The 12,141-nt window shown below is 48.3% G+C and overlaps 1 protein-coding gene across 1 annotated transcript; it reads right to left on the reverse strand.

The window, feature by feature from the left end:
• Nucleotides 1-3,851: 3,851 nt before the first annotated feature.
• Nucleotides 3,852-12,141, reverse strand: CIAPIN1 (cytokine induced apoptosis inhibitor 1). Its single transcript, XM_026087474.1, has 9 exons — nt 12,057-12,141; nt 8,768-8,943; nt 8,307-8,459; nt 6,796-6,869; nt 6,227-6,395; nt 5,946-6,019; nt 5,497-5,612; nt 4,613-4,682; nt 3,852-4,052 (listed from the first exon to the last, which is right to left on the reverse strand). Exons 2-9 carry the CDS (start codon nt 8,922-8,924, stop codon nt 3,942-3,944), a joined length of 924 nt encoding a protein of 307 aa, XP_025943259.1. The 5' UTR covers nt 8,925-8,943; nt 12,057-12,141; the 3' UTR covers nt 3,852-3,941.

Below are 12,141 nucleotides of genomic sequence, written 5' to 3' on the forward strand. Positions count from 1 at the left end.
TGGTCCCAGCCTGGCTGCACAGAGCCCTGGTGCCAGCGGCAGCAAGGAGCTTCCAGGAGTCTCAGCTCTGCCCTTGACTGGCTTCCAGTGCGGAGGGTTCAAACACCCACCACCAGCCCGGCTTTCAGACGAGATACCTGTCTCGATGCAGAACTCGAGGAAAGCGAGGAACGAGTCCATAGTAAGGCGTCCATTCTCCTTAGGGATCTCAGTCCATAAATCAGGGAGAAACACTAATTTGCCCTCGTTCATGGATAACAGCAGCCAATTATCCAACTGGGAAAAGTTAAAGCCTCTCAGTTTTGAGAGAAGGGTGTCGTTGGGGCCGATGCTTATGGGGCCGATGCTTAATTCACCGGCTGTTTTCCCGTCCCCTTGGAGCAATAGGCGAGAAGGCTTGCGCCGCCCCAAGCATTCCCACACCGCCGGCAGGGGTTAGCGGGCTCTTCTTCATTTCCGCTGCTGCTCCCTGCCCTGGCTTGGTTTAATTTAGAAGAAAATATATGGGAGCAGCAGGAAGAAGTGCCTTTGACTTCCTAACTGCGATTCCCTTTGGAGAGCTGGGTCGGAAGGGTTAATAGACCCAAGTGGGGTCCTTAAGGTCATCGTCAATATGTGACAAAAACGTATTAAACTTTTCCAACCCCAGCTCCCAGCTACCTGTAGCGACGTGGAGATGTTGGCCTGGCCGGGAAGGCCCAGGCTCCAGGCTCAGCTCTATCTAGTAAGGCCACAGGGGGATCGGCTCAAGCCGGCCACTACCCCAGGCAGTGGTGAGGAGGAGAAATCTGGTCCACACGCTTGGAAAAAAACACCTTGGAAAAGACGAATACATTCCTAAGATAGAGAGGGCAACTGGCAGCCGAGGGGCTGGACAGGACCTGCAAGGCAGGTTTTCTCGGTCCTTGGGACAGCACATTTGTCCCTTGCCAACTCCTTCCCAAGTCCCCGCAGAACACCTTCCCGTGCCCATCCGTGGGCCTCCCCGCAGCCTTCCCGGCTGCAAGGGAAGGAGGCCCCAGCCTCGGGTCACTCAGTCCCCGGGGACAAGCCCTACCACCTCTCACACTCCCAGACGCACAGTGGGTGGCCGGAGATCAGGACTAGGTTGGAAGGACAAGGAGAGGGCAGACACTGTGCCTGGAGCCTGTAGCAGACCCTGACTAGCAAAGGAAGGGGGCTAAAAGGATAAATATCCATCAAACCCAGCTTGATAGTAGCATATTCCCACCCGGATGATGTTCCATGGCCAAAGTCCATCCCTGTTTGAGGGCCTCTCACACAGCAAAAAGAGCAAATGACACTATTTAAAGAGGAAAACAAGATTATACAGCCCAAACCATGATTAACTGAACTCAGCAGTATCTGCAAGTGCTTCCAGCTTGTTTAAATTCCACTTGAGTGAATCATCATGAAACAAAAGCCTCTGCCACCTCCTCCTCCCTCATCTCATTTACTCCTGAAGGGAAAGCAGAACTCAGCCTAAGGACTACCTTTACCTAGGACCTCTCACATGGAAACATCCATCTCATTTAATCCAGGCACCGAGCAGTTCTGTCTCTAGAAAGGGCACTGCCCTCCTCCTGCTCCAGGAAAGAGGACTTCAGCTCCCAAACTTTGGGGCCTATACACCGTTGCAAACTCCGACACTTCTACCCAGGACCACCAGTTTAGCCACACTGAACTGGCAAATGCCTTAACGTCTCTGCTTTAACATGCTTCCACTGACCAACTGGCCGCCCTGGCCTTGGAGGAAGGCTGTGGTCTGCTGAGCAATGCAGAAGCCTCCACCGCCGAAGGTGTCTTTGTCCCAACCCCAAATTCCAGCTAAGTTCACACCCTGCATGTAAACATGTAAACGAAAATCCCAGCCTTGTTGGTATCGGGTAAACCGCCATCCTGGTTTCACTCTTTTTAATTACCAAAAGAAAAAAAGAATCCCAGCCAGTTCCTTTTCTGCACCCCTTGATGTCTTACATCACTCTCCTCCATGAAAAGGTGACACCTGCTTTTCCAGCTCCAGCTCCATTTCTCTTGACCACAGCGGAGATCCTATCTTCAGCTGCCAGTAAAATTGGGGGGGGGAAGGAAAAAAAAAAAAGGATAAAGGTGCATGGAGGTTTTTACCCATTTCGTTTGATCACGAGATGGGAGCACTAACAGCTTCGTGGGACACATTTATCACGAGATCAGCGTCTCCACGGGAATTGCTAGTGCTGACAACAGAGCCAAGGATCCAGGAGCAGGATGAGGAAAGGGTTCCAGGAGAGCCGTGCTCTTGCCAGGGGGTAGCCAACAACACTGCCCTTGTATTTACAAGCACTCGGGAAGTCACCGTAGCCTGCCAGTCCCTCGTGTTCACCTCCGGCTCCTAAGTACCAAGTACGGCACGGCAGTGTCTTCCCCTTGATCCACACAGGGTACCTTCCACACCTTGAGGTCTCCTGCACACTCGTTCCTCTCCCTGCAAGCTTTGTTCTCTTAACGACGAGAAAGCCTCTTTCTGGAATTAATACTGAATTTAAAAAAAGTGAATCTAGACATCTTGATTCTATTCTTTCTAATGGGTACCACACATTCGAATGCTTTCAGCGGAACAATTTTTACAGGAGAATTCCAAGATGTATTGCGTGACCCAACTCTTTAACAGTTCCAGGAATCACAAACAGACCCAAGCTCAAATTAAATGAGACTGAGTAAAAGGAGACGTACGTTTCGAATGCCACTAACACCAGCTTTAAAACAGATGCTTTACTGTTGGTCACATTTATTTTAAGAACTGAGCCTTTCATCCCAACTCCCTGCGTGAGTTTGTTGCGCAACTCAGGCAGCATAGCGACAAGAAGTCACGCTCTGTAGAGCAGCGGCTCCAAACAGAGCAATCCCTTTACAAGACGCTGGATTTGGGTTTCCCACCTTTCCTTCCCTGGAGAGGAGAAAGGCTGGCACAGAAGAAGAACAGCTCCCTCATCCCGCACCCGCGTGGATGCTTCACTAGCAGTAATTATGCAAATAAATAAAGAGCTGTCAGTATCTCATGGAGAGGAAGCAGAGAGTGACCACAGATCATCCAGAAATTAAGTTATTGCTATGTTCTCACTTATCGGACACTGTGGGTAACTCAGCTGGTAACCACCAAAAGAGGTGACAGTCTTAGATTACCCTTGTGCTACCAGTTCATGCCGGATGGAAAGGTGTGGGGGAACAACGCAGGGATCCTGTTTAATCCACTCCCTGCCTTAAGGGCAGGAGGTTTCTCAGTCCCAGTTAATCTTTTTCACTTTGATGGAAATAGGGAGGGGGGAATCATCGGCAGGCTCCCAAAACGCTTGGAAATTCACCACGCCTGCCAAACTTTGCAAAGGAGCTCCCCGTTACATCGTACATCGCTAGGTGTACTTACTACTCCTGACTTACAACAGGAGCTGCTGAGCCACCTTCACGTGGTAAGGAACCGCAGGTTCAAATTTCCAAGAGCGCAGGAGCCCAGTGTCACCTTGAAAGCTAAGCCGGAGCTGCTGATTCACCAGGGATAAATGTGGCAAGGAGCGGTACGCTGCGGGCTAGGGGAAGCACCAACGAGGCTCCTGCCACGCACCCATAAGGTCAGCTTGACACTCAATTCCACTTCCCTCTCCTAGTGGGACATGCTGCGATGGACAGCGTCTCAATATCAAGTCAAGCCACCTAAAACAAGGAGTAACATCAAGAAGTCTAACACATACAAGACCACCTGTCACCAAAGATGATCAGATACCCCAAGGTTGGTTACATCTGATGAGCTCACAGCAGTGTCAGTGCCCACAGTGTCCCTCCTCATGAGGAGTATTGGCTGGAGAGCATGAATTTGAGAGGATGAAGAGGACTGGAAGAAGCTCTGCAACTCAGACTGATGGAAAAGCAGAGGAGTCCTTTGCAGGACACCCAGAAACGTCTTTCTGTTAGGCATCGTGCAGCTGGTTCTCTTTCAGAAGAATCTTCTCTCCAGGTTTGAATGCTGGCATCCCCAGGTAAGGGCAGCTGGCACAGCGGAACGCATCTCCCAGGTAGCACTGGCAAGAGAAGGAAAAGCACCTTCCATTAAATCAAAAACCAGGGGCAATTTTCAGTTCTCTCCCACCGTGATATGGTTTATCCCTTCTGCCTCCCCTCAACACACACTTGAGGTCAGTTAGCAGAACTGCGCAGGGCCCTGCACGCACACGGAAGAAGCCAGTTTCCACCCCAGCCCCACAGGAGGGCGGCCTCACCCAGGCGCTGCTGCTGCGCGCTGCGCTTCAGCAGCTCCCTAGCCACCACCAAGTCCCCCCGCGCTCCCGTAAGGCGATCTTTAACGAGCAAATCGCTGATTAGCGTGCCAGCAGGTAGGTAAAGGTTCACTGTTCACTGACTCCTGCATGGGTGGTGGCGTGCTCTCACAGACAGCACGCGGGCGCAGGGCAGCAGGCTGTTTTAAGAGCCAAGACAAGCAGGACAAGCAGCTGTGCAGAATCTGCACGGGCAGCGTTTGAAAACAGAAAGCCAGTTTAGGGAGCGGTCACTCAAGAAGATAGTTCTTAGACACAGATTGTGCGGTACAAACCACAGTATAGAACAAAAAGCCATCATTTACATTTCCACAGGCAGATTTGGGTTGTGAGCTCTTCTTCTCCTGTTCCAGCTCTTCAGCCAGGCCACACGTGCTGTAGAAAACAAAGAAATCACCTGCATCTTTCGGCTTAAAGGTTATGGGTCACCAAAACCTGGTCTGGCCCTGCTCACACACAACAGGTAACAGCCCTCACTCTGTCGCAGGACACAGCTGATCCTGGGAATTTCACATTCTCTGACGACATGTTTTCTAAAAACCAAGTGCTGAAGCACATTCCTCTGGTTGAAACCAAGTGGAAAAATGACTCTAAAGTACTTGGTGATCTTTTTAAACCTACGTGGGCTATTTCTTCCGGAAATCTGAGAAAGAAGCAGGATTTTAGTGAAGGCTGTACAAATTGTGCAGCCACCCTCTACCCCCAAGACTGTTCACGGTATCAGTGCAGTAATTTCTAGCAGTTTCAGTGCAGCTGGCCAAACGGTGAGAGGAAGATGCGTTTAGAATTACCTTTCTGTAGCTGGACTAACTTTTAACATGAACTGATTAATCAAAAGTGTTTTGGTTTTTAGTTAAATTTAGTGGATGTTTAGACTGATATTGTTAAACCTCCACAACTCTTCAAATAAAGCAAGCTCTAAGGTCTTCAAAGGGCACTTAAGATGCTGGACACTTTAAGAGTCAGGCAAAGCAACTTCACCTGGCCAGCATTTCTAAATTTAGTACCTTAAACAAATCTTATTGTATTTGGACTTGCATTCAGATTGCTAAGATAAAAACAGATACAAACCAAATGAACCATGCTTTGAAGAACAGAAAGTGCCTACAGTCTTTTTTAAAATGGTGCAACTGTAAGGGTTCAATATTACAGTTAAGAGATTCACCAATAGGCTAATCCCAACACTGACCAGTTCTTGCAGGCTTTCTTCTTGCCCATTTCTTTGCAAGACGGAGCTCTGAGGGATGATGGATCTGGCTTCTTCAAGTCTTCTGAATCCAACAGCTCATCTGAGTCCAGAAGATCCTGGAAACGCACCATGGAAGACACAACCCAGGAAAGGGACTCGTCAGTATGTAATGATGTTGCTGCATTATGTTCAAAGAAATGGTACTATCTGAATAGCATTAACTTTAAAGTGCTGCAGCCCTGCCCTCTTATCTACGTCTCCTCTCCACACTCGCTGCACCTCTGGGCACCCAAGACCTCATACAGTAGCAGAGAAATTTTGCCCTAGGGCTGTTGTTCTACCTCTCAAGTTGTAAAGCTTGCCAAGTGGCACAGCTGAAACTATTTAGAGTAGGAAAGAACAGAAGGGAGAGGGAGCAACAGCAAAGCCTCACAAATAAATATAGATACCATCTCTTCATCATTCATATCATTGGCAGAGAGAGTCCACAGCTTAGCAGTAGCCGGATCCACAGAGGGCTTTCCTGGAGCCAAAACAAAGAAAGAGACAGTAGTTACTCCAGCCACTGTCCCATCTACTCCCAATAAATGGAATTCAAACAACTCCGGAAAGCCCCACCCTGTAAGTTTGTACTTCTGACTGTAGCACTCCCTACCCCAGAGCTGTCTCACTATTTCAAGAGATGCTTGTCATTGAGAGGCAGGCAATCCAGACATTCACCACTTCTTACCTGAAGGACCAGGCTTCTTGGCAAAGGAAAGTTTGAGCTGACTTGAGGATCCCACTTCGAAGTTTGGTTTCCTGCCTTCTAGCTGAACGATGAGAAGGTCATTGCCTTGGTAACCCAAACGCTCTCGGACCGACTGGGCCTCCTCTGGGGTCAGAGGTTCCTTTTGCAGCTGCAACGCAAGATCTTGGGTTAACCTCAGGCAGAACCACCTTATTTCAGTGCCCAGTCCAGAACCGCTTTGAATAGCTGTGACTGGCTCCCTTCGGCTCTGGCTACTCATCCCCCAAAGCAGGAGGTTCAGTCAGGCCCAGCTGCAGTGTAACGGAAAGAGCTGTTCAGCATGATGCCAGACAGCGGTCACGATAAGCGACAGGTCCCTTTTAACTTTCAACTCTAAAGAAAAACATCATCTTTGCAGTACGTTTTTACGGCAGGCAGCGTTCACGTATATTTACAGCAAACCTGGGTGGCTAAAGAGCTAATACCTAGCAAGTCTTTCAGAAATCCCTGATCTACTTTTCAGGATAACAGCATGAGGGAGTTTCTTGATGCAGTTAGTACACACATACCTCCTTCACTTCCACCAGCCCAGAGAGAGTCAGAGCTGTGGGGAGTTTGGCTGCTGTCTTGATTTTGCTGCTTTCTGGAAGACACAAAAGCAGGAGGTAAGAGGAGGGAAGAATAAGACTAGAGGTCACTGAGAAACAGACGTGGTGCTTGAAACACGGAAGAGCAAGAGCTTTGTAAGGAAGCACCCAAGCCAAACCTTGGTTTAAAATGGGCCCTCTCCAGTTCATAGCAGGAACAAACCAGAATAGAGAGTCAGCAGCTTGTTCATTAGAATAATGGCCTGAGGTTACAAAGCTAGTTCTAGCTCTGCATCTGTTCTGTATATGCCAAAACCTTCCCGAATCCTATTAACACCCATTTAAAAAAAAAAAACCTCCCTCCCAAAAACATTTTAACATATTAAAATGAATAACTCATGAAGTTTTCAAAACATGAACTCCTACATGAACATTTTATTCAGAAACATAACATTCAAGAGCTAATTCTAGGAGACAAAAGTTATTAGTCACTATTTAATCATAAACTCATAACAGGCCTCTTCCCCTGGGCACAAAATAGCACTGAAAAAAATTCACCCACCTTCTCACACTAGTCCCACTTGCACTTTATTCCAAGTCCACCAAATTTCTGCCTGCCAGATAGGACTTTGGAAACAAGAAACCCATCTACTCCTGACTTTGCCTGGTCTTTTTTGTTTCCCAGAAATGTTCCCCCTGTAAGGTACTGCCAGCACTGCAGAGCCACTACCAGTTTCAGTACATTGGCAAATCCTCCTAACCTCAAGGAGGAGTTTTCTGCTGCCAGTTAAATCACCATTTTCAGCACTGTAGATTATGCCAACAAAAACCACAGTCAGCACGGATGCTTCTATTCTTATCAGGCCGGGAGTTATTTCCTCCTTCCAGCCTGAACCAACTCACTACGCCAACAAGGTTTGAAGGTAGGTCAAGCCTAAGACAGAGAAATAATCTTGTATCCACCTCCTAGTGTATTCCTCCAGTTGTCCCATGAAACACCTGCAGGTGCTCTGGCTTCACTCTTAAGACTTAGTCCAAACATTTCTACCTTTTCTGGATAACAGATTCTCAGCTGACTTCTGGGACAGTCTCTCTCAGCATTTATTGCTAACTCATTACATCTAAAGGCACAGTACTTTTCTCAGGACACCTATTTTCAAAGTCACGTCAGAAGCTCTTCAAAAATGTGACACCTGTAGTAATATTTAACTCTTCAAGTTCTAGCAGAAGACCAATGTCCATTGAACTTTTCGGTGTGGTTTAGGAACAAGCCTATTCTGCACTTTCGATAGAAGAAGAATCCTTGTAGACATCTTGGATGGCTACCAACTTGAACACAGGATAAAAACCCTGCTATTCAGGTTAGTGTGCGAGGAGAACGGAAGTCTTTACTTTGAATGTCAGTCAGGGTTCCTGCTCCTCTCATTTCAGCCTAATCCTCACAAGAATTTCTTTGGTTAGTTTGAAAGCAGAACTGGTGCAGATTCTCTCACCTGATTCTGTAACCACCGGTTCTTTCAGGAGGACACGGCCCCCTGGCTTAAGTATCCGAGCTATTTCTGCCAGTACATCTGCGCTGTGCTGCACTGTACTACCTGGCACCATGCCAGAGAGAATTACATCGAAACTGGACTCCCCATGAGCCGCTAAAAAGAACGAGAGATGAAGATATAAGGTGATACAATTTTAAATACATACACACACACACCCCTTGCTTAATACATCCGTTTCACCCCCTTTCCACATCTCTCATGCTTGTGCACAACAGCGATAGTTGATTAAAGACACTAGTCATGAGAAGCATGAGGAGGGTGAATCACCTTCTTTGCTGTATTGCCAGTGGTAAGAGTTAGTTACCGATATTATTCCGAATGCCTATCTACAAACCAGGGCAGCTCATAGAATAAAATACCCTTTTCATTTAGAGTAGTGAAAAAAATAAGATCATTCTTACACTGAGACAGTTGGTTAATGTTTTCCACGGACACACGGACATCAGCTCCCACCAGTGCCTGAATTCTATCCACCAAATCCTTCAGCGCCTCAACTGGCGAGGAGGTGTCCCAGACGATGGCCACACGCTGGCCAGGTACAATTCCGTACTCGCCCATCTCTGCAGCAGCACCAAACCTGGCAGGGAGAGATAGCAGAAGGGGTGGTGAGGGAGAGAAGGACAAGAATGAGACAAGGTGATTAAGGGACTGGAGCTCCTCTTAGATGAGGAGAGGCTGAGAGAGCTGGGACTGTTTAGGCTGGAGAAGGCTCTGAGGGAACTTATCAATGTGTATAAATATCTGATGGGAGGATGTCAAGAGGATGGGACCAGACTCTTCTCAGTGACAGGAATGAGAGGCAACGGGCACAAACCGAAACACAGGAAATTCCAACTGAGCACAAGAAAATGCTTTTACTGTGGGGGTGGTTGAACACTGGAACAGGTTGCCCAGAGGGGCTGTGGAGTCTCCATCCTCGGAGATATTGAAAACCTGACTGGATGCGGTCCTGGGTAACCTGCTCTAGAGGACCGTGCTTGAGAAGGGGTTTGGACCAGATGATCTCCAGAGGTGCCTCCCAACACCAACTATTCTGCGATTCTGTGAAGAAGGCTAAGTGCCAAGAACACCAGAAGACCTCCATGGAGTGTGACTTAATCCACAGAGCATTGCCTTCTTGTAATAAATGGGATTATTTTCAGGAGACAAGCAGCACAGAGTTCCCACAAGCTGAGTGTTAATGCAGCGTTAAGAAATGTCTACATTTAAGAGCGTAATTCAGTTGCTGTCCAGTTAGAAGGCCTGTTTCTCAGGGAGACTGCAAGCTTTGTTTAAAAACAAAACAAAACACTTACCTACTTTCCTTAAAGATTTAAATAAAGATTTATACAGGATTTCTAGAATTCCAGACTAGTGACAACTACTTGACATTAAGCACTAGCTTGCCCCTTCTGCTCTGAACATGACCCAGTGGGTGTACATTTCCACCGTACATGAGAAACGGTGACATATGACAGTCTTGAGAAAAGACCAAAGTCCAAAGAAAATCTGCATTACAAAGGTATCGTTTATATAGCTTAGCATGCAGTCACCTGTACTTATAGAAGCACAGAGTACTGAAACAAAAGTCACCTGTGCTGACCACTGAACGGATTACCTAGCCTCTTTTATTTCACACATCCAGTCCAATCTACTTCCTATGTAATTTAACACAACCATGGGGAACAGAGAGCACTGCAGAACATGCTAGTTGCACACTGCTTCTTCCAATTAGATGCGAGCTACATGCTTGCTTTGGAAGAGCCTGTTATATGTAAGGTCTTTAGCACAAACCGTATCAACACGGGGCATCCCGGATATCTACTGGAAGCACTGTGCATCCTGGCGTTCCATAGTTGGGTCTTCCCCTTGCAATATCAAGTTGCAACCTTTCAAGGCAGCCTCACAAGTAAGATATCCCAGTAGGTCCCAAACATAATGTCAGCACAGTATAAGGAAAGTGATTTCAGTCAGAGCCCAAACTATATAAACAACAATACCACTCTGCATCAATCCCTTGAAACATAATCAAAAGAAATTAGGAAACTACTGGAGTCCTCAAGGACATGATGTTATAATCAGCCTTCAGTTAGTGTAACAGCTAGGAATGACAGACACGCACAAGTTAAATTCTCAACGGGGCCATGGGGGAATATTTTTGCCCCCATAACTTCCAATATTATTTAAAATGCAAGGTTCTGTGTACCAGCCTACACTCTCTTTGTTCTTTTAAACATCTCCAGCTTTAAAATACAATGACCTGGCTTGCTAAACCATCACAACGTTTGGCTTTGTCACCATGAATAACTTTCTTTTATCACAAGCAAGCAGGATTCTTGCCAGTTACAATTAAGTTCCTTCGTGCCACATCAGGGAGGTGGCCCTAGGACTGGGTAGACAGTATGCTGGAAGGGGAGGTCCTTATCTTAATTTCACATACGTTTAACAGCCCTTGAGGCTCAGGACTCTTACTCCCAAAAATAGGGCGAGGAAAGAGTTTTAAACAATATTGGAGGTTTCCAGCTTTGATAGCTTAACAAATCTTCTGTTCTCCAAGATACCCTGTACAGCACATCAAAACTGCAAACTAGTGTTCTGAGCGCTCAGCGTCTTGTGATGCAAATCGAGAAGCTCCTAGCGACCTAAGACTCAGTTCAGCGCGGCAGGCAACAACTAAACTGGACCTACAGATGCCGAATATTTTAAATACATTCCCTCATGCAGAAAGGGAGGCCTAAATCTCTAAGCCACGGAGGCAGAAACAGTTTGTAGGGATTTGGAATGAGCTACATGAAGCTGGGATGAAAAGCAAGCATTTGAATAAATGGTAATAAAAAAAAAACAGTTTGTCAAGAAAAACCGGAAATACTCCAGTTCATTTTGAGACAAGAGACATGAACAGTAGATAAGTCACTGGGTTTCGCTTCTTGCTAGTCTGACAAGCAGCTAACGCGCCCAGGAGTTGCACAATGATGTGACAAACACTATCAAGGTTATTTCTTTGACTTCAGCCACAGCAGCTACATGGCCATGACAGGCCTTGGAGCCTCTCATTCCCGAAGGGCTCCTGTCCAAGCGCAGGTCTCCCAACCGTTGCTTCAGACAAAGGTATAGTCTTTGATCCCAGGCTGCTTGACCTTCCCAACATGGTGGTTACGGTAGATTAAAGCTTCAGAGACTGCTGGGAGCGGCAAGGAGCTCTCCTTTGAAGCTCTAACTATCTCTCTGAAGATGTAACTAGCCATGTTCCTCAGCAAGGAACCTGAGCAGATTTTACCGCCTAAGAGCGGCCACATCGGCGCCTCGGGGGAGCCCGAAACTGCCGGCAGCACCGAGCCGCTCCTTCCTCCAAGGACACGAGCTGTCGCCGACCGCCAAAGGGAGGCGGCGGGCAGACACAGCAGCGCCCCGGCCCGCACAAACCGTGCGGGGGCGCCGAGCACGGCGGCGGAGGGGGCAGTTCGGGCTGCCGCGGCTTGGTTTGAGAGGAAACGGCCAAGAGGCCCCTTCCCCGCCCCCCACCCCTCCCCCGCAGCGGCGAGGCGAGGCCTCGGCAGGGCTTTCTCAAGGGGAAAAAGCAGACTACGGGCCGCACCGCAACCCGCCCCGGGGGTGGGAGGAAACGCAGGGGTTTGCCGGAGGGCGCCGGGCGGTGCCGCTGCGGACAGGCGCCCCCCGCCCAGCCCCGGCCCCGGCCCCGGCCCCGCTCACCTCAGCGACGCACGCGGCTCCGCTCGGCTCCGTCTGACAGCGTCACCCCGCGGCGCAGCCCGCCCCCCGCGACGTCATCGCTCTC

Source organism: Apteryx rowi, unplaced genomic scaffold (assembly GCF_003343035.1).
Source record: "Apteryx rowi isolate R43461 unplaced genomic scaffold, aptRow1 scaffold_718, whole genome shotgun sequence".
Classification (NCBI taxonomy): domain Eukaryota; kingdom Metazoa; phylum Chordata; class Aves; order Apterygiformes; family Apterygidae; genus Apteryx; species Apteryx rowi.

Coding starts and splice junctions, on each gene's coding strand:
- CIAPIN1 (XM_026087474.1), bottom strand. CDS start 8,924: ATGGGCGAGTACGGAATTGTACCTGGCCAGCGTGTGGCCATCGTCTGG. Junction 8,460..8,767: donor CATTAACCAACTGTCTCAGT/GTAAGAATGATC, acceptor CGTTCTTTTTAG/CGGCTCATGGGGAGTCCAGT. Junction 6,870..8,306: donor ACCGGTGGTTACAGAATCAG/GTGAGAGAATCT, acceptor TGTGTCTTCCAG/AAAGCAGCAAAATCAAGACA.